General features: G+C 44.4%; 1 protein-coding gene across 3 annotated transcripts in view; it reads right to left on the bottom strand.

Moving 5' to 3' along the window:
* The window catches only part of LOC122540462 (NAD kinase-like), a 103,867-nt gene that overhangs the window by 39,305 nt on the left and 37,860 nt on the right, over positions 1–26,702 (bottom strand). For 2 of the 3 annotated variants that reach the window (XM_087980222.1, XM_087980221.1), the window contains exons 3-4: positions 24,321–24,404; positions 192–269 (exon numbers count right to left, since the gene is read on the bottom strand). In XM_087980222.1, the coding sequence (XP_087836348.1) occupies positions 192–269; positions 24,321–24,404 (162 nt within the window). The remainder of the gene's footprint in view (positions 1–191; positions 270–24,320; positions 24,405–26,702) is intronic. The other variant, XM_043676301.2, reaches the window with a different exon arrangement.

Raw genomic sequence — 26,702 nt, 5'->3', positions numbered from 1 at the left:
AGCGCAAGACAGAGCACGCGAGACAGAGCATTTGAGAGAGAGCGCAACAGAGAGAGAGAGAGTGCGACAGAGAGAGAGACAGAGAGAGAGAGACACACACAGACATCCTCAGGAGTGGGAATTCCCCTGTATTATGAAGATGTGCGTGTACTGTATCTTTAAGAGAGTTAAAAGCTAGAAAAAAAACCTACCTGACCGCACCAAGTGTTCTGAAAAAAGATACAATGTAACATGCTCCAGCTACTCGGGTAGCTCGGGTAGCTGGTTGTCTGGAAATGACAAAGCAGATTCGAATTAGGCCAATCAGTTTAAATTATACCCCGGAAAATACCAAACTCCAATCCAGTTTGAATTGAGTATATTGAGAATATTAAAAGTCAATGACACAATCTGATGTTTTGGAGGTATAAGGCCGGGGAAAATTGAACAGTTGAGGGGAGAACTACCAAGCTAATGACATTTGCACACTGCCGAGAAAAATAGCTCTCTTAAAAAGGTACCTTTAAAGGAAAAGGCAAAGTACTGTGAAGCAGAATCCCCATGAAGAAGAAGACAGGAATACAGAGAAAACTGAAAGCTGCCTGGTTTTGAGATAAGAAGTGTTCTTCTGTAAATTTTAATCAGGAGTTTTATCAGACTAGTATTGTAGAAGGGGAAGGTAAAAGATAGGTTGGAGGAAGGACTTGTAAATAGTGGTTGGTTAATTATTCTCTGTTATACTTGTAAGAAATAAAGTTATTAATTTTACTTTAAATAGTGTTTAGCCATGTGAATTTTCACAGATTACTGCATGGGACAAATCTTTTCTGTGTTGCAGGTTTAAATTAGCAGAGGGGTTTACCCCATTTTGTAACACCTGGGAATTAACTGCAGTAAGATGGATAGAGTCATAAGCACGGAAACAGACCCTTCGGACCAACCTGTCCATGCTGACCATAATCCCAAACTAATCTAGTCCCACCTGCCTGCCCCGGCCCATTTCCCTCCAAGCCTTTCCTATTCATGTACTCATCCAAATGTCTTCTCAACATTGTAACTGTACCCATATCCACCACTTCATCAGGAAGTTCATTCCACATGCAAACCAATCTCTTCAGCAAAAAAAATGCTCTTGTATGTTTTTTTAAAATCTCTCTCCTCTCACCTTAAAAATGTGCCTAGTTTTCAAATCCCCCCATCCTCATGAAAAGACAACTACCATGAACCCTGTCTCCACCCCTCATTATTTTATACACTTCGATAAGGTCACCCTTCAACCTCCTATGTTCTAGTGAAAGAAGTCCCAACCTTTCTTTGTAACTCAAACCATCCATACCTGGCAATATCCTGGTAAGTCTCTTCTAATCCCAACATGGAAGAGCATTGATGGAAAAAAAGCGTCACCAGGTTTGGAGAGGTGTATGATGATCGAGTGGAGGAAGGTCAGTTGTATGTAGAAACCCTCCACCCACCACATGTTCCTTTTTTGGAATGATTAACTGAAGCAGACATTGAACTGTTAACACTGGGTGTCCAGGAGAGTTTTGCAATTAGAAAATCAAAGTGTTGCATGTTGTTACGGTGCACTGTTCTATGCTGCTTTTTGGAATCAGTTGGAGGGAGAATGGGAGACGGAGTGTTATCAAAGATCTTTTGAGTTAAAGAAATTCCACCTGGCAACCACCGAAGGATTGACCTGCAGAGTGTTTAAACACAATGCAAGTGCCAAAAGCAGAGAGAACATCCGGAGCGTGCAGAGAGAACGCACCTTGCCTCACGCTCTCTGTCTGCGTTTCTGTCTTCCCGTGCGGGGAACAGACAAAAACAAACCAAGAAAGCTGAAAATAAAAAAATTTGTACCGGACAGGTCCTAAAGGATACTGCGTAATCCAAGATGGAGGATGGGAAACATTTGTAGCTGTAACAGCTGCTCCTTTTTTGAGGTATTTTAGGCGCTGGAGAGGATTCCCTCCAATCCCAGGAGCAGCAATTACTGTTTCATATGCTGTTGTAATGGTTTTGGAATTTTGGAGTAAAAACAGAGTCAAACAACAGCACTTTTAAAACGAAGAAAGCCAAACAAAGGCAGCGAGGACATGGTCTGGAAGGGAGAGCGTGAAAGAAATTACAGATAACTGACAGCAGTGAACCTGTGCAGTTACTGCCTTTACTGTTTGAGTTCATGTATCACTGGACATGGGAGTGTGTCTAAGAAAACTTAACAAACAGCAAAATTCACAACTGATCTTGGAGGAACCTGTTTGGGAGAGATCACAGTACAGAAACAGGTAAGTAAATAGTTTTAAGTATAGCCTTGCTGTAAATCTACAATAGTGAGTAAAGTGGGTTCTTTCTTGATTATAGGTTTTTACTGGGATCTGTCTCTTGACATAAAGTTTAAAAACATAAGTCCGAAGTATTAAGTTCACCTGGAGCAGTATTTTGTAGAGCAATACAACGGTGCTTTTTCTGGGTCTGTAGATTGGAAGGAACAAAATGGCCTTTAGTAAAGTGATATGCTCTTCATGTCAGAAGTGGGAGTTTTGAGAGTGTTTACGGGTTACTGAGGATTATATGTGCAATAAATATTGTTGGTTGCGAATCCTGTCAGATCGAATGGTTTGGTTGGAGCGACAGTTAGAGACAATGAGGAATTTACAAGAGCTAGGGGGTGTGATGGACGGCAGTTATAGGAAGGGAGAAAAGCCACAGATACATTCAGGTAGATGGGTTAACTCCAGGAAAGGTAGGAGGAGTAGGCAAGTAGTACAGGAGGTAAAAACAATGACTGCAGATGCTGGAAACCAGATTCTGGATCAGTGGTGCTGGAAGAGCACAGCAGTTCAGGCAGCATCCAAGGACAGGCAAAATCGACGTTTCGGGCAAAAGCCCTGATGAAAGGTAGTACAGGAGTCTTCTGTGGCTATCCCCATTTCAAACAAGTCTGCTGTTTTGGGAAATGTAGTGGGTGATGGCTCTCAGTGGAATGGAGCATGAACAGCCAAGTTTCTGGTATCAAGACAGCCTCTAATCTAATGAGGGGTACACCCGGTTCCAAGCGACTGATCATGTTAGGGGACCCTCTACTCAGAGGCAAAGACAGACATTTCTGAGGCCGGCAGCGAAAAATCAGAATAGAGTGTTGCTTCCCTGGTGCCAGGATCAAGGAAGTCTTAGAGAGGATGCAGGATGTTCTCAAGAGGGAGAGGGACCAGCAGGAGGTCATTGTACACATTGGAACCAATGACATAGGAAAGGAAAAAGATGAGATTCCGAAGGGCGAATACAGAAAGTTAGGCAGGAATTTTAAAAGGAGGTATGGAGGTCCTCAAAGAGTAGTAATACCTGGATTACTCCCGGTGCTATGAGCTAATGAGGGCAGGAAAAGGAGGATAGCGCAGATGAATGGCTGAGGAGCTAGTAAAGGGGAGAAGGGTTCACATTTTTGGATCATTGGAATCTTTTCTGGGGTGGAAGTGACCTTTACAAGAAGGATGGATTGCACCTAAATTGGAAGGGGACTAATATATTGGCAGGGAGATTTGCTCGAGCAGGGAGGATTTAAATTAGTAAGGTGGGGGGTGAGGATCCAGGGAAATAGTGAGGAAAGAGATCAATCTGAGATTGGTACAGTTGAGAACAGAAGTGAGTCAAAACAGTCGAGGCAAGAAGGAATAAAGCAGAGAACAAGGTAGGACTGACAAATTAAACTGCATTTATTTCAATGCAAGGGGCCTAACAGGGAAGGCAGATGGTTAGGGACATGGGACTGGGATATCATAGCAATTACAGAAACATGGCTCAGGGATGGGCAGGATTGGCAGCTGAATGTTCCAGGATACAAATGTGACAGGAAGGATAGAAAGGGAGGCAAGAGAGGAGGGGGAGTGGCATTTTTGATAAGGGATAGCATTACAGCTGTGCTGAGGGAGGATATTCCTGGAAATACATCCAGGGAAGTTATTTGGATAGAACTGAGAAATAAGAAAGGAATACAATCTATAATACAATCCCAAGAACCTTATTGGGATTGTATTATAGACCCCTTAATAGTCAGAGGGAAATTGAGAAACAAACTTGTAAGGAGATCTCAGCTATCTGTAAGAATAATAGGGTGGTTATGGTAGGGGATTTTAACTTTCCAAACATAGACTGGGACTGCCATCGTGTTAAAGGTTTAGATGGAGAGGAATTTGTTAAGTGTGTACAAGACAATTTTCTGATTCAGTATGTGGATGTATCTACTAGAGAAGGTGCAAAACTTGACCTACTCTTGGGAAATAAGACAGGGCAGGTGACTGAGGTGTCAGTGGGGGAGCACTTTGGGGCCAGGGACCATAATTCCATTAGATTTAAAATACTGATGGAAAAGGATAGACCAGACCTAAAAGTTGAAGTTCTAAATTGGAGAAAGACTAATTTTGATGGTATAAGGCAAGAACATTCAAAAGCTGATTGGGGCACATGTTCCCAGGTAAAGCAACAGCTGGAAAATGGGAAGCCTTCAGAAATGAGAGAACGAGAGTCCAGAGACAGTATATTCCTGTTCGGGTTAAACAAAAGGCTGGTAGGTGTAGGGAATGTTGGATGACTAAAGAAATTGAGGGTTTGATGAAGGAAAAGAAGGAAGTATATGTCAGGTATGGACAGGATAGATCGAGTGAATCCTTAGAAGAGTATAAAGGCAGTAGGAGTATACTTAGTCAGGAGGTCAAAATGGGGACATGAGATAGCTTTGGCAAATAGGGTTAAGGAGAATCCAAAGGGTTTTTACAAATACATAAAGGACAAAAGGGTAACTAGGGAGAGAATAGGGCCCCTCAAAGATCAGCAAGGCAGCCTCTGTGTGGAGCCACAGGAAATGGTGGAGGTACTAAACAAGTATTTTGTATCAGTATTTACTGTGGAAAAGGATATGGAAGATATAGACTGTAGGGAAATAGATGGTGACATTTTGAAAAATGTCCAGATTACAGAGGAGGATGTCTTGAAACACATAAATGTGGATAAATCCCCAGGACCTGATCAGGTGTACCCTAGAGCTCTGTGGGAAGCTAGTGAAGTGATTGCTGGGCCTCTTGCTAAGATATTTGTATCATCCGATAGTCACAGGTGAGGTGCCAGAAGACTGGAGGTTGGCTAACGTGGTACCACTGTTTAAGAAAGGTGGTAAGGACAAGCCAGGGAACTATAGACCAGTGAGCCTGATGTCAGGGGTGGGCAAGTTGTTGAAGGGAATCCTGAGGGACAGGATGTACATCTATTTGGAAAGGCAAAGACTGATTAGGGATAGTCAACATGGCTTTGTGCATGGGAAATCATGTCTCATAAACTTGGTTGAGTTTATTGAAAAAGAAAGAGGATTGATGATGGCAGAATGACAAATGTGGCCTATATGGACTTCAGTAAGGTGTTTGACATGGGAGACTGGTGAGCAAGCTTCGATCTAATGGAATACAAGGAGAATTCACCATTTTGACACAGAACTGGCTCGAAGGTAGAAGACAGAGGGTGGTGCTGGAGGGTTGCTCTTCAGACTGGAGGTCTGTGACCAGTGGAGTGCCAGAAGGATTGGTGCTGGGTTCACCACTTTTTGTCATTTATATAAATGATTTTGATGTGAGAATAAGAGGTATAGTAAGTAAGTTTGCAGATGACACCAAAATTGGATGTGTAGTGGACAGCAAAGTTGGATACCTCAGATTACACTAGGATCTTAATCAGATGGGCCAATGGGCTGAGAAGTGGCAGATTGAATTTAATTCAGATAAATGCGAGGTGCTGCATTTTGGGAAAGTAAATCTTAGCCGGACTTATACACTTAATGGTAAGGTCCTAGGGAGTGTTGCTGAACAAAGAGACCTTGGTGTGCAGGTTCATAGCTCCTTGAAAGTGGAGTCGCAGGTAGATAGGATAGTGAAGAAGGCATTTGGTATGCTTTCTTTTATTGGTCAGAGTATTGAGTACAGGAATTGGGAGTTGAAACTTTATTGCTGGAACCGCACAGCAGGTCAGGCAGCATCCAGGGAACAGGAGATTCGACGTTTCGGGCACAGGCCCTTCTTCAGGAATCCTGCTGTGCTGTTCCAGCAATAAAGTTTCAACTTTGATCTCCAGCATCTGCAGACCTCACTTTCTCCTACAGGAGTTAGGAGGTCATGTTGCGGCTGTACAGGACATTGGTGTGGTGTAAAATTCCAAGCAGTGGAATGTGGTGAAACAGTTAAAAATTATGTCCCAATACATGTGTGAATCTAACCGGAATGGAGGTGTTGCTTAGTCCCGTGTGAATCTTCTTATCTGTATGTAACCAGAATGGAATGTGTTTTTTAGCCTTGCTCTGTTGTTCACATGAATGTTTATATCTGGAAAAGAGTATATCAGCTGGAAAAGTCTCCAGTTCGGTGAGTCTGCTCCGGGGTTACGTTTAACCGCCGAGCGTGGGTTGTTGGCAACCGCTCTACGAGAACTGACGGCTCCCAGTTCCGGTAACATGTAGAGTGAGTATAAGCCAGACCCGGGAGTCTGCTCCGGGGTTACGTTTAACCGCCGAGCGTGGGTTGTTGGCAACCGCTCTACGAGAACTGACGGCTCCCAGTTCCGGTACATGTAGAGTGAGTATAAGCCAGACCCGTTGTAAGATGAGACCTGGTTTTGGCGACGCTGCGGGGAATAAAAAGCTGAAGCATATTCTAGCAGACTCGCCTCTTGGTCGTTTGGTCTGTGTCAGACTACTCTCCTACGAACCTGACCTTGAGAATTTTTTAAAACAATTGGTTAGGCCACTGTTGGAATATTGCGTGCAATTCTGGTCTCCTTCCTATTGGAAAGATGTTGTGAAACTTGAAAGGGTTCAGAAAAGATTTACAAGGATGTTGCCAGGGTTGGAGGATTTGAGCTACAGGGAGAAGCTGAACAGGCTGGGGCTGTTTTCCCTGGAGCGTCGGAGGCTGAGGGGTGACCTTATAGAGACTTATAAAATCATGAGAACCATGAATAGGATAATGAGACAAAGTCTTTTCCCTGGGGTGGGGAAGAGGGTCCAGAACTAGAGGCCATAGGTTTAGGGTGAGGGGGAAAGATATAAAAGAGACCCAAAGGGTAACTTTGTGACACAGAGGCTGGTACGTGTATGGAATGAGCTGCAAGAGGAAATGGTGGAAGCTGGTACAATTGCAACATTTAAAAGGCAGCTAGATGGGTATTTAAATAGGAAGGGTTTGGAGGGATATGGGCTGGGTGCTGGCAAACAGGACTAGATTAGTTTGGGATATCTGGTCGGCATAAAGGAGTTGGACCGAAGGGTCTGTTTCCGTGCTGTACATCTCTATGACTCTACCACTTTACCTGATCGATCAATGATTGATGAATGACCATTAGCCAAAAGACAACAGCATCTCATCAAAATCAAATGAGCAGAGAATAATTGTATCATGGGGTCTGGATGCTTGATCTTCGGAATTTTGTTGACCCGGTCTGTAATCTTTTTCCATCCACTGTCTGGGTGACATCTGGTCTGCCTTTTGTAATCATGATTGTGTGGGTGTGCGTTTAGGGTATTTGAAGGGGTAAAGTCAAAGTTGCATAAATTAGAAATCTTCTCCTTAATGTTGCTGTTGCTAAAGTGCGTTAACAAGTGCATAAGAAAAAATAGGAATAGGCCATCTGATAACCATCGATTCTCCTACTGACCAAGAATTCATCCGTTGCAACCTTTGAAATAGAGAAGCTTACTGCCCCCCCAAATAAACAGTTTTATTTTTTCAAAGTTTGTGAGAAGATTTGTAGCTCAGGTGCTCGTTGCTGTGGTTCTGTTCGCCAAGCTGGAAGTTTTTGTTGCAAACGAAGTTGCATCAGGACACTATTCAAAAGGGCCACAACACACTGCAGTACACCAGAACTGCAAAAAGAGGAAGAGGAACACCTGTACAAGGTATTCGCCAAAAACGGATATCCTCGCAATGTCATCAACAGATGCCTAAGGGAAAGACAACGGAATGAGGACATGCCGCAACCCAAAGGACTAGCCACACTACCATACATCAAGAACATCTCTGAAATGACAGCCAGACTACTGCGACCACTAGGACTTATAACAGCACACAAACCAACAGCCACACTCAGACAACAACTCACCAGAACGAAGGACCCGATACCCAGCATGAGCAAAACCAATGTAGTGTACAAAATCCCATGCAAGGACTGCACAAAACACTATATAGGACAAACAGGAAGACAGCTAACGATCCGCACCCACGAACATCAACTAGCCATGAAACGACACGACCAGCTATCCCTCGTAGCCACACACCTAGACGACAAGCAACATGAATTTGACTGGGACAACACTACCATTATAGGGCAAGCCAAACAAAGAACAGCCAGGGAATTCCTCGAAGCTTGGCACTCATCCACAAACTCCATCAACAAACACAGACCTGGACCCAATATACCGGCCACTACAGCGGACAGCTGAAACTGACAACCGGAAACGGCAGGGACAGGCCACTATAAATGCCGGAGGAAACACCACAGAAGCGCTTCACAGGAGGCTCCCAAGCACTGAGGATGTCACCTAGACAGGGGACAAAACGTTTGCAACAAAAACTTCCAGCTCGGCGAACAGAACCACAGCAGTTTTATTTTTATAGTTATGACAAAAACAAAGCCCGATGTGAAGGTGCTGGTGTTGGACTGGGATGAACAAAGTCAGAAGTTACACAACAGCAGGTAACAGTCCAACAGCAGTGCTTCGAAAGCTTGGGATTTCAAATAAACCTGTTGGACTATAACCTGATGGCGTGTGACCTCTGACAAAAAATAAATCTGGTGTGACTTGCTTTTGTCTTGAGTAACTCGGTGAAAGTAAGGACCTGCAGATGCTGGAGATTAGAGTGAAGAGTATGGTGCTGAAAAAGTACAACAGGTCAGGCAGCATCTGACCAGCAGGAGAGTTGACAGTTCAGGCAAAAGCCCTTCATCAGGATTGAGGAAGGGTCAGTCGGGCAAATCAGCTATTTTGAAGGCCTTATTGGGATTTTCCATTCTGCGTCAGCATTCGGAATAGTGGAGCTGATCAACACCACACTTCTCCCAGTTACACTGGGACATATGCCACAGGTTATATAGACCTTGCAGTGTTCTGAAGCCCCAAACAGGAGCAGCAAGAGTCACATCAGGTTTTGTCCCCTTTCAAAATTCTCTATTTCAACTAGAGAGCACAAGAGGAAAAAAAAAAGAGATTTTCTGTGCCTTTCTGAGTCTGAGACACCAACAGGCAGTGAGAATAGCAGACAGACATGATATGGAGGAGCCGGTGTGGGACTGGGGTGCACAAAGTTACAAATCACACAACACCAGGTTATCGTGCAACAGGTTTAATTGGAAGCACTAGCTTTCAGAGTGCTGCTCCTTCATCAGGTGGTTGTGGAGGTTCAGATTATGCTCACAGAATTTATAGCCAAAGGAGTCCATCGTCATGCAGATGTGATCCAATAAACAATCTTACATTAAAACTTTCATCTTTTATAACAGGATATGCTGGTTTCTGTTTTTTGATATGTAAATCCCAGAACTTCTTTTCAATTACATTCTCAAGTTAGCTCAGCTTTTTAACCAATAGGTGTGAAGTCTGTCTGTGTCCCAATGCTCTGTCAGACTGACAAACCCTCTGGATAGGTTTACAGAGTTTTACATGGATTTATGCAGTTTTTGAGCAAAATAAAATGTAATTCTGCAAAAACAAATTCACCCCATAAGCTTGCATGCACGCACGACAGAGTGAGCGCACATCAGAGTAACAATGTGTAAGAGGGTGAGCATGTCAGTGTGAGTGGGGGGAGGTGTATGTGTATGCATATGAGAGAGAGGGGGTCTGCGTGAGTGTCAGTGTATGTCAGGGTGCATGTGTGCACACACGTGCATGATCATGCAGTGGAGTCACCTGTATTTGTGACATGAACCCAAGCTCCCGGTTGAGGCCATCCCCATGGGTACCAAACTTGGCTATCAGCCTCTGCTCGGCAACTTTGCCTTGTTGCCTGTCCTGAAGTCCACCTTGGAGGATGGTCCCTGAAGCTCTGAGACCAAATGTCCTGGACCGCTGAAGTATTCTCCAACTGGGAGGGAACACTGCCGTGTGGTGATCGTTCTGCGGTATCCATTCATCAGTTGTCGTAGCGTCTGCTCTGTCTTGCCAATGTACCATGGCTTAGGGCATCCTTGCCTGCAACGTATGAGATAGACCACAGTGGTCGAGTCACATGAGTACCTGCCACGTACATGGTGGGAGGTGTCCCCACATGTAATGTTACACGTGTCAATACTCTGACACGTCCTGCAGCAGCTGCTATGGCAGGGTTGTATGGGGTGTTGTCCTGAAGGCTGGGTAGTTTGCTCTGAACCATGATCTGTTTAAGGCTTGGTGGTTGTTTAAAGGCGAGATGTGGAGGCGCAGGGAAGGTCTTGGCAAGATGCTCATCCTTATTGATAATGTGTTGCAGGCTGCGAAGAACATGGTGTGGTTTTTCAGCTCCTGGGAAGTACTGGACAACAAAGGGTACCCTGTCAGTTGCAACTGTGTCTTTCTCCTGAGGAGGTCATTACGATTTCTTGCTGTGGCAGATCAGAACTGGTGGTCGATGAGTTGAGCATCGTAGCCTGTTCTTACGAGGGCATTCTTGAGTACTTCCAAGTGTCCATCACGTTCCTCCTCATCTGAACAGATCCTGTGTGAGAGAGTAGGGCTTGTCCATTGGGGATGGCTGTTTTAATATGTTTTGGGTGGAAGCTGGAGTGTAGCATTGTGAGGTTGTCTGTGAGTTTGCGGTAGAGTGTGGTGCTGAGGTGCCCATCCTTGATGGAGACGCATGCGTCCAAGAATGAGACAGATACTTAAGAGTTGTCCATGGCATTCTGAAGGTGGGATGAAATTTGTTGATATTACTGTTTCAGTGACTCCTCACCAGACATTGTCTCACTTTTGTTGGGCTAAACATTGAATAATATCATTGAGAATTGATTATCTGCTTCTCCAACTAACCAATTCATCTCCTCAAAACACGCACATCTCAACACAAAGGAGAGTCTGTTCATAGCTCCAAACCCCATCCTATTCCATGGAGTACTGATTAAAGGGGAACGCTCAGAAACAATCAGGTGTTTGTTTCCACTAAGACACATCCATAGAGTCAGGTGGTGTCAGGAGAGGCCATCTAAGAATTTACCCACACATGATGCAGTGTCTGTCCCCAGCTGCAAATTTCAATTAAAGTTCAAAGAAACAGAGACTGGGAACAGACACCAAGCAAACAGGGAGTGCCTGCTGCTCACATTTATATTTTATGTTGTCAGAAAAAAATGTGAACAAGGAAATGAAAGCCTTTCACTTTTTGAAAACTAAACCAATAAAAATCAGAAAGCTTTTACAAGGAAGAAATGAGCTCAGACACAATGATTCTCCCCTCCCTGATCATAACATCCACCACTTAAAATGACATTTAATTCCAGGAGTATTTTGTAAGATATGCTGAAGGTCTCTGCCCGAGTGTTTTGCCGTTTATATACAATAGCTTTTTCAAAAGACAGTGATATTTTGCATCAACAGAAAATTACCAAAAGGTCCCTCACTTTTTGGTAGACAGAGTCCCATCTCCATTTGGCCGAATCTGCAGAGAATCTTCAGGTATCTGTGTAATAGCAGGGGCTGTGTACAAAATGTGACAGTTTTGTCAATCAGGAATCTTCCAAAAAACTAAGTATTGGAAATGAACATTAAGTAGCTGGTGATATTGAAAAGTCAAGAAAGCCATGATAATTGGTCTCCCATTGTCCATCTTCCCATAAGGCTGTACAAAAGATGAACAGGAGTAGGCCATTTGGCCCCTTGAGCCTGCTTGACCATTCAATAGGATCATGGTTGATCCAACATTCCTCTCATCCACTTTCCTGCCCTTTCCCTAACCCTTGACTCCCTGACTGATCAAGAATCTAGCTCAGCCTTAAAACATACATAAGGACTCTGCCCCCCACAGCTCTCTGTAGCAAGGAGTCCCAAAGACTCTCAACCCTCAGAAGAAATCCTCCTCATTTCAGACTTAAATTGTGCCCCTTCATTCTGAGATTGGTCCTATACTGTCCCATGAGGCGAATCAACCTCTCAACACTGATCCTCAAGAATCTGGTATGTTTCAATGAGATCACCTCTCATCCTCCTAACCTCCAGTGAGTAGAGTCCCAACCTGTTTAACCTTTGCTGAAATGACAGTCCCTCCAACTGAGGGATTAGCCTCAGCAAAGCTGGGTAAGAATAAAACCCAATTGTTGGAAATACATTCAGATCAGCTGACATCTGAAGAGAAATCAAATCAAAGGCAGGTTCTGATGTTCCTTGCGCGTGGCTTGCTGTATTATCACTACTCTAAGCTACAGCACTCCAACATTTCTTCATAATTTAATGGGTTTATTGTACTTCACTTTGCCTAAATTTCTTTGGCAAATAACTTCCACAGATTATGAATACTTTCTTAAATAGTGAGCAATACTCATGTCACACTCAATTATTTCTGCTGCCGCAGGTTCATTATTTCCCATATTTCTTCTACATCGAAACAAACAGGTTATATAATCCACAGAGACAGCTCACTCAGTAAAGTTGTCAAACTAGCTGGGAGTTGCCAGCAGCTTTATGCTGAGAGAAAGCCAATGAAAATCTTACTGCTACCTTCAGCCAGAGCTTTCCATCACCGTCTCTCTTTGCAAGGCATTAGCGCTGAATTATGCACTGATGCAGACCAGCGGGAGACCATTTGGTTCATCATACTTAGTTTCTCTCTCGTAGAGCTATCCAATTCACCCCAAGCTCTGTAAATGTTTTCCCGATGAAGTATTTCTCCAATTCCTTTTTGACAGTGATTAACGAACACTGCTTTCCAGATCACCTCAATGCTATATGAATGAATGTTTACTCCTATTGCCTCTGGTCCAGTTTTAATCTGTACCCTCTGGTTAGTGACCACCCTGCCACTAGATACAGTTTCTCCTCAATGACTTCATCAAACGTCTACTGAACCTCTTTCATTAAGGAGGAAGCATTTTGTCACCCAACCGAAAAAGAGTCAACACTGAGACTGAACTCCAACTAGACGTGGCAGACAAATTGCATATGAGGTGACATTCCAGCCCACTCCTCACAGCCCAGGAGGCCCCAACATTGAATCCCACCTCAACAACACTTTCAGTATGGAGAGGAAAGCAACTGGGAGACAGACAGCAACCCTCTGGGATTGACCTGCGCTCTCCAGATCTTGGAGGATTAATACTCAGGGACATCAAATGAGAAAAACACATGGGGCATGAAAAAAAATCATTTTGTTTCTGTTAAACATTTTCATTTATCAAATTTTAGAATATGTTGGCAATGGGATGAAGGGCGATTTGATCAAGAGTCAATATTAATCCAATTGATTAACAAAGTCGATTTGCTTTCCTATTGGACATGGGAAGGCAGTGATCCAGGAGGAAGGACCAATGGCAGAAGCATCCGAAAGGGATCTTGTGTTGAAAACTCCAGGAACACAACTGACCACAGACAGCAATCCATCTGTGGCACTTCCCAAAGCAAAACATTCTCCCACTTCATTGAAGATAGCACCAGAAATATCCTTCCAATCAATCAACAAGATGATCTTTGCTCCCTATCCACGAACTCCATCCCACTGCCTGGAAACTGTCAGAGACTGACTGACTATTCATTACCCTGTTGTCCTGCCTGACCTCGAGATGAGCTACCAATTACATATTTACAAAGGTGCCCTATTTTCACCTCTGCGATGTTGCTCATCTCTGCCCCTGCCTCAGCTAGAGTCCCTCATTCATATCTTCGTTACGTCTGGGCTGGACTTTTCCAACATACTCCAGGTTAGCTTTATACCTCTGCCCTAGCTCTTAGCAATTCCTGTTCACCTCTCATTCCCTCCACCACTGACACTCAGTCACAGCAGTGCACCATCTGCAGAAATTCACCAAGGTTCCATAGCCACCCACTTCCATCTCAAAAGGACAAGGGCAGCAGATACATAGGAAAACCACCCCCTGCAAACTCCTCACCAAACCACTCACCACCCTGGCTTGGAAATTTATTGCCATTCCTTCAGTGTCACTGGGTCAAAATCCTGGAATTCCCTTCCTAAGGGCATTGTGGGTCAACCCACAGCACATGGACTGCAGTGGATCAAGGTGACAGCCCACCATCGCATTAAGGGGCAACTAGGGACAGGTAATAAATGCAGGTCCAGCTAGTGATGCTCATGACACAAATAAAACAAGCCTCAATTTTTAAAATTCTCATCGTCTTTTGTAAATCCTGCTGTGGTCTTACCCCTCTTTACCTCAAATCCGCTCCAGTCCCTCAATTCTCCAAAACTGCTGCATCCCTCAATTCAGTCCTCACATATCTCTAACTTTAATCACACCATCAGCGATATCTCTGGGTCCTCAGCTTGAAGCCTCTGAATTCTCTCCCCCGTTCTCTCTCCTTCCTTAAGAAACTCCATAAAACCTATCTCTCAGACTCAACACAGCAGCTAACTTGTCTGTGAAACAGATTGCGGCATTTATGATATAAATGGTGCCACATTTGTATCATACAACAGATTCCACAGTCACTTTTGAAGATGGGTAAATGTCAGCTAATTTATTTTTAAAGAACAGAACTGTTTAGCATGCAGGTGAGAGACTGAGAATCAAAAAGGCAATGTTTGTAAAGATTTCACCCAATTGGGAATCAAACAAACCAGAGAGTGTTTATTATCATGAAGGACTTGTGGAGTCAATGATAGGAGCTGTGTGTCACTGTGGGGCAAGGACAACAGTTGTACATCATCAGCATGAATCATAACTTGGAGAAGGTGACCTTGTCTTGTCTGTGCCTGTTTTCAGCTGCTGTGACCCAGACAAATCCCTTTGGAATGCTCACCTGGAATATTCACCAGCGGAATAAACATTTCCTTCCTTGTGGAGTGTTACAACACAGTCTTTGGATCGAATACATCAGTGCGAAGAGTCAGGGAAAACAAACAGTCACATTTTGCAGCTGCATAACATCACATTGAGAATACCGCTGATTGTAAAGCAATGTTCCTGTTGGTGATTGGTCAGCAGGGAAAATATACCATTTCCAAAATAACGCAACAAGGCAACAAGACACAGTCAAATAAATTCAATCATTGGGTCACTCATCAATCACCACAAGGAAGTGATCTTGTCAGACAACTTTTCTCAAAACCCTTAAAACTGAAACATCCAAAATGTTGAAATACCTCAAAGATGCATGACTGTAACGTCAGATCGTTGAAAAACCAGACTGACATTTAGTGGCAAAGTTCCTTAAAAATATGATTTTAAAAAGTCAGAATTGCTACAAAATCAGTTTCTGTGATTGTTTCTTTGATGGCCTGTGGGTATCATGGGCAATGCCAACACATCTCAGCCAATAGAGAACAATAATGGCGCTTGGTGCTGGAGTCATGTTTTTTTCACTTATTTACTCTGTGTCTCTGGCCAGGCCAGCATTTATTGTCCATCCCTAGTTGCCCTGAGGGTAGTTAACAGTCAATCACTTTGTTGTGGATCTGGAGTCACATGCAGGCCAGATCAGATAAGGATGGCAGTTTCCTTCCCTGAAGGGCATTAGTGGCGCAGAAGGGTTTTTGCAATTACTGACAATGAACTTAATTCCAAATTTGCATTGAATTCAAATGCCATGGTGGATTACCTGTGTTTCTGGATTAACAGCCCAGGGATACACCACTAGGCTGCTGTCTCCCTAAGTGAGTAACAATGGCAGATTAGCACATCGGCGAATCAAATGGATTTTTCCAACAATCACCTATAGTTATCATGGTCACCATGTTGAACAGCTTTTAATTACAAATCTTAAATGAATTTAACTCTGTCTGCTGTCACACAGGGATTTCAACCAGTATCATCGAGGCATTAGCCCGAGCATGTGGATTATTGGCCTAGCGACATTACCAAGTCCTTTTAGAAACAGACCATAACCACGGCCGGTTTCCACAAAACATTTCTGTAAAGCATTGCGTTCTAACGTTCAAACTTTTAACAAATCAGACTTTAAAAATAAGCTTCTAGTGTTACTCCTATATTAAAATATTTGGCTGAAGAATCATGGATAACAAACACGCCGATGGGGTAATGCACCTGATCATTTTAAATAGATCAGACAAAAGAAAGTCTGTGGGGAATAGAGACACAAATTACAATGTCTCCGTTTACATTTTCAGCAAGTTATAATAATATGATAAGACTTCCTCCAACTGTGGGATGAGCATTTACTCCTTCAAAAGTAACCTCCAAGCAGGTCTTTGTTTTGCTGGAGTTTGAATCTCAGGACGGGGTGAAGGGGGTGTGGCATGGACAGCAGGGAGCAGGTGACCTGGTTTCAATGGACATTGTGAATCCACTGACTTGCCAAAGCCAAGACAATCATTTAAATTCTCATAAAAAGATCATTGGCTAGGCACAGAAAAAAAATTTCAATATTACATGAGGTGTACGTCCAGAGAATGGCAAACATGGAGGGCAATGGCCCAGTGATATTATCGCTGGACTGTTAAAGCAGAGACCCAGGGACCTGGGTTCGATTCCTACGGCTGCAAATACCGACATTTTAATTCAATGAAGAAAAGAATTGGGAATCAGGAGTCTAATGATGACCACGAAAAATTCCATCCAGTTCACTAATGTCCTTTAGGGAAGGAAATTGCCATCCTTTCCTGGCCTGGCCAACATGCGACTCCAGACACAGACCAATAGTCAATTAAGATGATGCTTAACTACCCTCTGGCCAATTGGGGATGGGCAGTAAATGCTGCCTAGACCCAGCAATGGCCAAACTGAATAATGAAAAACAAATCTCTTGCTCAATAAGGAAGTGGATCAAAGGAATGTCCCTTTTGGTAAACAAACAGCATCGACCTGCACTTCTGGCTTTCAAAAGACTTCAGGCTAAAAGAAATAAACTGAAATAGTTAAAGGGAAACATGTTAGAATCAGTACAGAGCAAGTGAAAACTCCACGGGGAATGCTTGAAATGGGGCAAGGTGTTTAAATATTTTAACATAAAGATCAAGTTTCAAGAAACTGTTCCTGATAACCAAGTGCACAAACAATGTTTTAGAGAACAGGCCAATAGCTGATCACCAATCACCTCTCCTACATTATTTAAACATCACAGAACCATGCGATCAGATAAGACACATCAAAATAATGGAATTGCCCTTACACAATATGAATACTAAAAAAAAAACCAGATTAGTGCAAGGTCTCAATTCAATGGGAAGGGTGCAAATGATGGTAAACATGAGAGTGTGACTCAATTTGTGTTATTCCATAACCAATTATGAAATCCAGTGTTCAATCTACTTTTAGGTAACACTAATGAGTTTCCCACTGGGCAGAAAAAGCTGTGTGAAATACTTTACAGGTTAATACTTTGGTAAACCAAATAGAAGAAGGTGCTACTGAAATTCACCAAGCCTCCTTCAAAAGCACAAAGGTAAAGCTGCCACAGCCTTAGCAGAGCAGAGAGCTGCTCTCTCACAGAGTTTGAGACGACTGGTGGTGGTTTAATCTGAGGGTCACCATGCCTCAGATGAGGGGAAGGGTTGAGAAGGTGAGCCCTTCATGGTGACTTCAGTCAGTCAGAATTGAACCCATGATATTGGCCTCACTCAGCATCACAAACCATACAAACAAACACTACTGGCTCCCTTATCTGAGGGGGAGGGGGAAACTGTTGTTGTATTGGAGGCCATTCAGAGGACGTTCATTAGATTGATTCCAGAGATGAGGGGCTGGCCTTACAAAGAGAGATTGAAAGTTTGGGACCATACTGTCTGGAGTTTAGCAGAATGAAAGGGAAAGATGATACTAAAGAGGATTGACAAAGCAGGTATGGAGAGGACGATGCACCTTGTGAGGCAATCTAGAACGAGGGGGGTCACAGTTTTAGGATAACGGGCAGCAGATCTCAAAGAGATGAGGAGAAATTACTTCCCTCAAAGGGTCATGAATTTGTGGAATTCACTCCCCCAAATTGAGTAAATTTGAGGAGATGGACAGATTTTTAATCAGTAATGGGTTGAAGGGTTATGGGAGCGGGCAGGAAAATGGAGTTGAGGCTTGTGAGATCAGCCATGATGGTATTAAATGGCGGAGCAGGCTTGAGGGGCTGAAGGGCCTCCTCCTGCTCGGAGGTATGTTCTGATTCTGCAGAGAAAGGTGAACTGCAGCTGAGTGAACACCTGGTCTCCCTACAAAGCCCGAGCTCATGAACAGGATATCTCCCCAAAATACTTCTTTTATTCTGCTCTTTCAAACTCAAAAAATGGGTCAGTATAGAGGAGTACTCCTAACTAAAGCTGACAAACTTCAACCCAATGAGGTTCAAGATGGACTCTGAAGTGTCTCAGTGTTGAATTGAAATAGGATTTTCACAACAAGAACTCAGCACTATCTTTTGCTTAAGAGGGGGAGTCTTTCCCACAACTTGCCTGTTGAGCCTATGTGAGGTTTGGTTACAGTATTCCCCACCTAGCTGGGATTATCCGAAGATCACAGTGGTCTGGTTTCCAATGTTCCAGGGTCAAGGATTATGGAAACAATTGGTCCTAGTGATCCAGGTCACTCATCATTGATGTTATAAAATGAAGCGCCCTCACACAAAAATAGACAAACCACAAGAATCCTACTCAAAAGTTGCAAACTTGCAGCTGAATTGTCGCATGAAAGTTGCAGCTGCATTTCTTTCTTGGGAGTATCGGATTGGGGATGTGGTGATTGATAGTACAAAGTGAACTCCCAGCCGTTTCGCTACGGGCAAGTGTAATCACACAGCGACTGGGAAATGCAGAGGACAGTGTAGGGGTTCAATCCCTCAGAACCGATCCACTGAGGTTTGAGAATGACTTGCTCCCCGTCTGGATCCACAGGCTCTGGAACAGGCCGGGAGTAGACCCAGTGCGTGATCCGCAGATTCTGCCACATCTGGGGGCAGGTGGCGCTAACCAGTTCTGGTCCCATTTCCTGTGGTCTCTCCAATGCCTCGACGTCACCTCTGCAAGTTTTGGCGTCTCTCAAGGTGTGCAGTGCCTTCCCAAATGAATGCCCTCCATCCTAGCTGCTCACAAGCCCGGAATATCCCAACTAGGAAGAGGCGGTCATTCAGACTCTCGAGCCTGCTCCACCATTGCTATGATCATGGCTAATCTCTCCTTGGTCTCAATTCCACTTTCCTGTTCCCTTCCCCACAACCCTTCAACCAGTTATTAATTAAAAATCTGTCCATTGCCTCAAACTTACTCAATGCCCCAGTATCCACCCACCTTTGTCATCACTAAACAAAACAAATTAGAGGAAACCTTCAAAGACATCAATAAAACCCTCACTGGCATAAAATTCACTAAAGAGGAGGAAAACAGCAAACTGCCATTCCTAGGTGTCACAGTAGAACAGCGTCTACAGAAAAACAACACATACTGACCATATACTGAACTACTGAAGCAGCCATCCCAACACCCGCAAACGGAGCTGCATTAGAACATTATTTCAATGAGCCATCACACACTGCAGCACAGAGAAACCATGAAGAGCAGAGGAAACTCACATATACAGTGTATTCAAAAAGAACGGATACCCTGTGAACACAGTCCACTGATTCGAACCCAAACAAGCAACAAAACATATCCAGAAACCCGAGCCACACTCTCCGACATCAAAGACATCTCAGAAATGACTGCCAGACTACTCAGACACCTTGGCATCATGGTGGCCCACAAACCCACCAACACACCAAAACAGCAGCTAATGACCTTGAAGACAACAAGGAAAACTAATGTCATTTACAAAATTCCTCGCAAGAACTGTAACAAACATTACATTGGACAAACAGGCAGAAAACTAGCCACCGGGATACATGAACATCAACTAGCCACAAAAAGACATGACCCTCTCTCACTAGTATCCTTAAATACAGATGAGGGAGGACACCACTTCGACTGGGACAACACATCCATCCAGAACAAGCCAAACAGAGACACACATGAGAATTCAGAGAAGCATGGCATTCCAACCGGAACTCTTATCAACAAACACTTTGACTTGGATCCCATTTAGAACCTCAAACTGAGCTACAAATCTTCTCAAAACACGCTATCCACAACACTGAGGGAGTGAATTCTACAGATTCATGGCCCTTTGAGGAAAGTAATTTCTCGTCATCAGATTTAAATCTGCTGCCCCTTATCCTAAAAGTAATCGCCTCTCGTTCCAGATTGCCCGACAGGAGGAAACATCCTCTTCACGAAGGAAGTGAGGACAAGAGATGCTAGAGTTCAGAGTCGAGAGTGTGGTGCTGGAAAAGCACAGCCTGGCAGGAGAGTCGGTGTTTCCAGCATAAGCCCTAACTGTGCCAAGAGGGTAGAGAGCACATTTATCTCTCTACTCCCTTGACACACAAGCCTCATTCCTGATGAAGGGCTCTTGCCCGAAAACGTCGATTTTCCTGCTACTTGGATGCTGCCTGACCTGCTGTGCTTTTCTAGCACTACACTCCTGACCCCAACATCCTCTCCACTTCTACTTTGTCAATTCCCTTTCCCAATCCCCATTTTATAGACCTCAATTAGATCTTATTTCATTCTTCTAAACTCTCGTGAGAATGCTTAGTATCCCTACAGTGTGAAAACAGGCCATTCGGCCCAACAGGTCCACACCAACTCCTCAAACAGCATCTTACCCATGAGTCTGTGGTTATATTTAACCTCTTCAGGCATGTTTACTGAAGGCTGATTCACTGCAGACGGATTGTGAGGGTGTTTAAATTGGTGGTATAGTAGACAATGAAGGTTTTCTAAGATTACAAAGGGATCTTGATAAAATGGGTCAAGGGGCTGAAAAATGGCAGATGGAGTTCAATTTGGATAAACATGAGGTATTGCATTTTGGTAAAACAAACAAGGGTAGTGCTTATACAATTAAGAGTAGGGCCTTGGGTAATATTGTAGAAGAGGAGGACCTAGGGGTTCAGGTACATAATTCTTTGAAGTTTGCCTCACAGAGACAGGGCAGTTAAAAAGGCGTTTAGCACACTTGCCTTCATTGCTCAGTCCTTGGGAGTATAAGAGTTGGGATGTCATGTTGAGGTTGTACAGGACATTGGTGAGGCCTCTTCTGGTCACCCTGTTTCAGAAGGACATTAACAAGCTCGAGCAGGTTCAGAAGGGACTTACCGGGATGTTGCCAGGTATGGAGGGTTGCGTTATAAAGAAAGGCTGCATAGACTGGGACTTCTTTCACCGGAGTGTAGGAGGTTGAGAGGTGACCTTATCAAGGTTATAAAATCATGAGAGGTAGAGAAAAGGTGAATAGCAGGTGCCTTTTCCATAGGTTGGGGATTTCAAGACTAGGGGACATATTTTTACGGTGACAGGAGAAAGATTTAGAAAAGACAGGAGGGGCAATTGTTATTACACAGAGGTGCTTTGCATGTGGAATGAATTTCCTGAAGTAGTAGAAGATGCAGGCACAGTTGCAATGTTTAACAGACATTTACAGAAGTAGGAGGAGAAAGTGAGGTCTGCAGATGCTGGAGATCAGAGCTCGAAATGTGTTGCTGGAAAAGCGCAGGTCAGGCAGCATCCAGGGAACAGGAGAATCGACGTTTCGGGCATAAGCCCTTCTTCCATTTACAGAAGTACACAAATAGGAAGCTTTGGAGGGATATGGGCCTGGCACAGGCAAGTGGCACTAGTTTAGTTTGGGAACCAGGTCAGCGTGGACTAGTTGAACCAAAGGGTCTGTTTCTGTGCTGTATGACTATGACTATATGCTTTATCAAGATCATTGTTGCTAGCCTTAGTTCAGATGTAGCATCTGTTATAAGTCTTGGGCTCCAGGCATTAAACAGTGTATCGGTCCTGTCCAGAGGATGCCACCCTATTCTGGATTGTTCTCTCCACAAATCACCTTTCAACCAAAATCACAAATTCTTCAGCTTTTTTCTTAAACTGTTGGCTGCATTATCTTTCTCAGCACAATTTAGTTTGTCTGCTGGATTCAGATCGGTCTCACACCTGATGCTTTGTTGTCGAGTGATGGGGATGATAATTGACTCTTTGCAGTTCAGTAAACAAAGCTGTTCTGTAGAGACAGACACTGAAAAATGTCCATTGACATAAATATTTACAGCTATTTTGAGCCATGATTAGATCAAAGTTAATACTTCATTACAGTTATACGTGCAGCATTAGCTATCAGCTGTTCTTCAATAGCTCACTGTTAACTTTCTCATGTCTGCTGCAGATTTGGGGGCAAAAGGGTTAACATTTTCAATTAAGAAATCTAACTGTTTCCATCATAAAGTCCTTTGGACAGAATGAACCAGAGACAAAGAAAGTGCAGCAGGCAGTGAGGAAGGTAGATGCTTATGTGGGCCTTCACAGCCAGAGGGTTCGAGTATAGAAGCAGGGATGTCTTGCTGCAATTATACAGGGCCTTGGTGAGACCACACCTGGGGTACTGTGCACCATTATAGTCTCCTTACCTGAGGAGAGATGTGCTGGTGATAGAGAGAGTGCGGCGAAGGTTTCCAGGCCGATTCCTGGGACTGATGTATGAAGAGAGACTGGATTGGTTAGGACCATATTCACTGGAGTTTAGATGAATGATGGGGGATCTCAGAAACCTATAAAATTCTAACAGGACTAGGGAGGGTAAACACAGTAAACATTGATTGCCATCGAGAACAAACTAGTGAAAGCTCTTGGGGCCTAAAAGAATCAAAAGGGTATGGAGAGAAAACCGGAACAAGGACTGAGTTGGATGATCAGCCATGATCATATTGAATGGTGGTGCAGGCTCGAAGGGCTGAATGGCCTCCTCCTGCTTACTCTGTTTCTATATTGACACTTTCCAGTAGCTAAGGCTGGACTCAATGATGATGGTCGTGATCTCATCCTTCAGCATGTAAACTAATTGCTCCAGTTGAGAAAGTCAGACAACCAAAACAACCTTCAGTGTCTGAAAAGTTAATACAACTTCTTACTGTAAATGGTAGGGCAGAGGATTCCGACTAAGTATTGCTCTTTCACCTATTCCAGAGAGAGGGCGAGGCAGAGAAAAGAGCAAGCAAGCGAAAGCGACAAGAGAACGGGCGAGAGCGAGAGACGCCTAGAAAAAGAAAAAAGAGCCAGAGAGCAAGTGAGACTGTAGCTTCTCAAAGCCCCAAGCAAAAGGCTGTGATGGAAACACTGATTCACAAAAATCACAAGCTCGATTTGAAGGCAGCCCCTATCTGCTCTTCCTTATGGAAGTTTGCACTTGCCAACATAGACACAAGCTGGTTTTGAGACCAACCTTCTGCCTGTCAGGAAGCCATCGTGAAACAAACCAGCTTCCCTTCCCAGGGTGCCCACTCCACTTCCCGTCTGCTAATTAAGAAAGGTTCTCTGATGCGATCCCACACAGGAACAAGATTTTTAATTATTTTTAAAACAAAACATTAAGCCCTCAATCCATTGCATTACCATATCGAAATATCAAGATTTGGTGAAGATCAGTCTTTGTGAATTAAAGATTTCCTTAATTTTCAACTTGACTTTGAAAGATTCAGTCAGCAAACAGAGCTTACATACAAGAACCGAGAAGGACTTTTTTTTGCCTAACTTTATGACAATAGGGTAATATCTACATTCTATTGTGGCTAGGTTGCAATATTAAATTCTGCTCCCTGCACTATATTCAAGGACAACATCAGGAACAACATTATTTTATTAGATTTCAGTGTGGAAACAGGCCCTTTGGCCCAACAAGTCCACACTGACCCTCCGAAGAACAACCCACCCAGACCCATTCCCCTACATTTACCCCTTCACCCAACACTACGGGCAATTTAGCATAGCCAATTCACGTAACCTGCACATTTTTGGACTGTGGGAGGAAACCGGAGCACCCAGAGGAAACCCAAGCAGACACAGGGAGAATGTGCACTATGAGGCAGCAGTGCTAACCACTGTGCCACTTTCTGGGAAAAAGAAATGGATTTAGAAAGTTGTATACAACATTCTATATTAATTATCACTGAAAATTTATTTTCAAAGTTCCCCGTCAGTTTAACCAAAATATTTTAAAAATGTCAAGTATTCCCTGAAGCGTTCAAATTAAAATAAAAGCAATTGGATAGCAAAAATGTGCAGTCATTACCAGAAAATAAGCTGAACAGTCTTGAAACATTCAGATGTGATCAACATCAACAAAATACTTACATTACAGCCTTCGGGTTCTGCAGCATGCAAGCCTTTGGTCCAAATTTTGTTGCTGGACTTGGTCCATGGAGTGATCGCGTCCTCCTGGTAATGAAAGCAAAACTCAAGTCATTGAAAGTCTGTGTGTTGTAATGAACCAGGCCAGACCCCTCAAAACATTTCAAGAAAGTAGCCTGGACTCTAACTTTTCTAATTGTCCGAAGCAGGTGTAATGTGAATAAACCAGGAGGGATGCAGCTGGACAAACCACTTAGTGTGAAATTAAACAGGATTTATTTGCAAGATTCCCGAATGAAACACACAAACAGAAGAGAGCAAAATGTAGAATAACTTAACTATTTAAAACCAAATCGTTTCTATTGCAACTTAATGACGTAGTTCAAAATACTTGCAACATTCCCATAAACACCCCATTTGGCAAAAACAAGTAAAATCAAACAAATTGTACAGGAGAGATGTCCGAGAGAGAGAGAGAGAGAGCGATGTCCGAGAGAGAGAGAGAGAGAGAGAGAGAGAGAGAGAGAGAGAGAGCGATGTCCGAGAGAGAGAGAGAGAGCGATGTCCGAGAGAGAGAGAGAGAGAGCGATGTCCGAGAGAGAGAGAGAGCGATGTCCGAGAGAGAGAGAGAGAGAGCGATGTCCGAGAGAGAGCGATGTCCGAGAGAGAGCGATGTCCGAGAGAGAGAGAGAGAGAGCGATGTCCGAGAGAGAGAGAGCGATGTCCGAGAGAGAGAGAGAGAGCGATGTCCGAGAGAGAGAGAGCGATGTCCGAGAGAGAGAGAGAGAGAGAGAGAGCGATGTCCGAGAGAGAGAGAGAGAGAGAGAGAGCGATGTCCGAGAGAGAGAGAGAGAGCGATGTCCGAGAGAGAGCGATGTCCGAGAGAGAGAGAGAGAGAGCGATGTCCGAGAGAGAGCGATGTCCGAGAGAGAGCGATGTCCGAGAGAGAGAGAGAGAGCGATGTCCGAGAGAGAGCGATGTCCGAGAGAGAGAGAGAGAGAGCGATGTCCGAGAGAGAGAGAGAGAGCGATGTCCGAGAGAGAGAGAGAGCGATGTCCGAGAGAGAGAGAGAGAGCGATGTCCGAGAGAGAGCGATGTCCGAGAGAGAGAGAGAGAGAGCGATGTCCGAGAGAGAGAGAGAGAGCGATGTCCGAGAGAGAGAGAGAGCGATGTCCGAGAGAGAGAGCGATGTCCGAGAGAGAGAGCGATGTCCGAGAGAGAGAGAGAGAGAGCGATGTCCGAGAGAGAGAGAGAGAGCGATGTCCGAGAGAGAGAGAGAGAGAGCGATGTCCGAGAGAGAGAGCGATGTCCGAGAGAGAGAGAGAGAGCGATGTCCGAGAGAGAGAGAGAGAGAGAGAGAGAGAGAGAGAGAGCGATGTCCGAGAGAGAGAGAGAGAGAGCGATGTCCGAGAGAGAGCGATGTCCGAGAGAGAGCGAGAGAGAGCGATGTCCGAGAGAGAGAGAGAGAGCGATGTCCGAGAGAGAGAGAGAGAGCGATGTCCGAGAGAGAGAGAGAGAGAGAGAGAGAGAGAGAGAGAGAGCGATGTCCGAGAGAGAGAGAGAGAGAGCGATGTCCGAGAGAGAGCGATGTCCGAGAGAGAGCGAGAGAGAGCGATGTCCGAGAGAGAGAGAGAGAGCGATGTCCGAGAGAGAGAGAGAGCGATGTCCGAGAGAGAGAGAGAGAGCGATGTCCGAGAGAGAGAGAGAGAGCGATGTCCGAGAGAGAGCGATGTCCGAGAGAGAGAGAGAGAGAGCGATGTCCGAGAGAGAGAGAGAGAGAGCGATGTCCGAGAGAGAGAGAGAGAGAGCGATGTCCGAGAGAGAGAGAGAGAGAGCGATGTCCGAGAGAGAGAGAGAGAGAGAGCGATGTCCGAGAGAGAGAGAGAGAGCGCGATGTCCGAGAGAGAGAGAGCGATGTCCGAGAGAGAGAGAGCGATGTCCGAGAGAGAGAGAGAGAGAGCGATGTCCGAGAGAGAGAGAGAGAGAGCGATGTCCGAGAGAGAGAGAGAGAGAGCGATGTCCGAGAGAGAGAGAGAGAGAGCGATGTCCGAGAGAGAGAGAGAGAGAGCGATGTCCGAGAGAGAGAGAGAGAGCGATGTCCGAGAGAGAGAGAGAGCGATGTCCGAGAGAGAGAGAGAGAGCGCGATGTCCGAGAGAGAGAGAGCGATGTCCGAGAGAGAGAGAGCGATGTCCGAGAGAGAGAGAGAGCGATGTCCGAGAGAGAGAGAGAGCGATGTCCGAGAGAGAGAGAGCGATGTCCGAGAGAGAGAGAGCGATGTCCGAGAGAGAGAGAGCGATGTCCGAGAGAGAGAGAGAGAGAGAGAGAGAGCGATGTCCGAGAGAGAGAGAGAGAGAGAGAGAGAGAGCGATGTCCGAGAGAGAGAG

This window comes from Chiloscyllium plagiosum, unplaced genomic scaffold (assembly GCF_037043375.1).
Source record: "Chiloscyllium plagiosum isolate Xiang-an unplaced genomic scaffold, Cpla_swu_hap1 HiC_scaffold_37, whole genome shotgun sequence".
In the NCBI taxonomy this organism is placed as follows: Eukaryota; Metazoa; Chordata; class Chondrichthyes; order Orectolobiformes; family Hemiscylliidae; genus Chiloscyllium; species Chiloscyllium plagiosum.
This window is presented reverse-complemented; position numbering and strand designations above follow the sequence as displayed.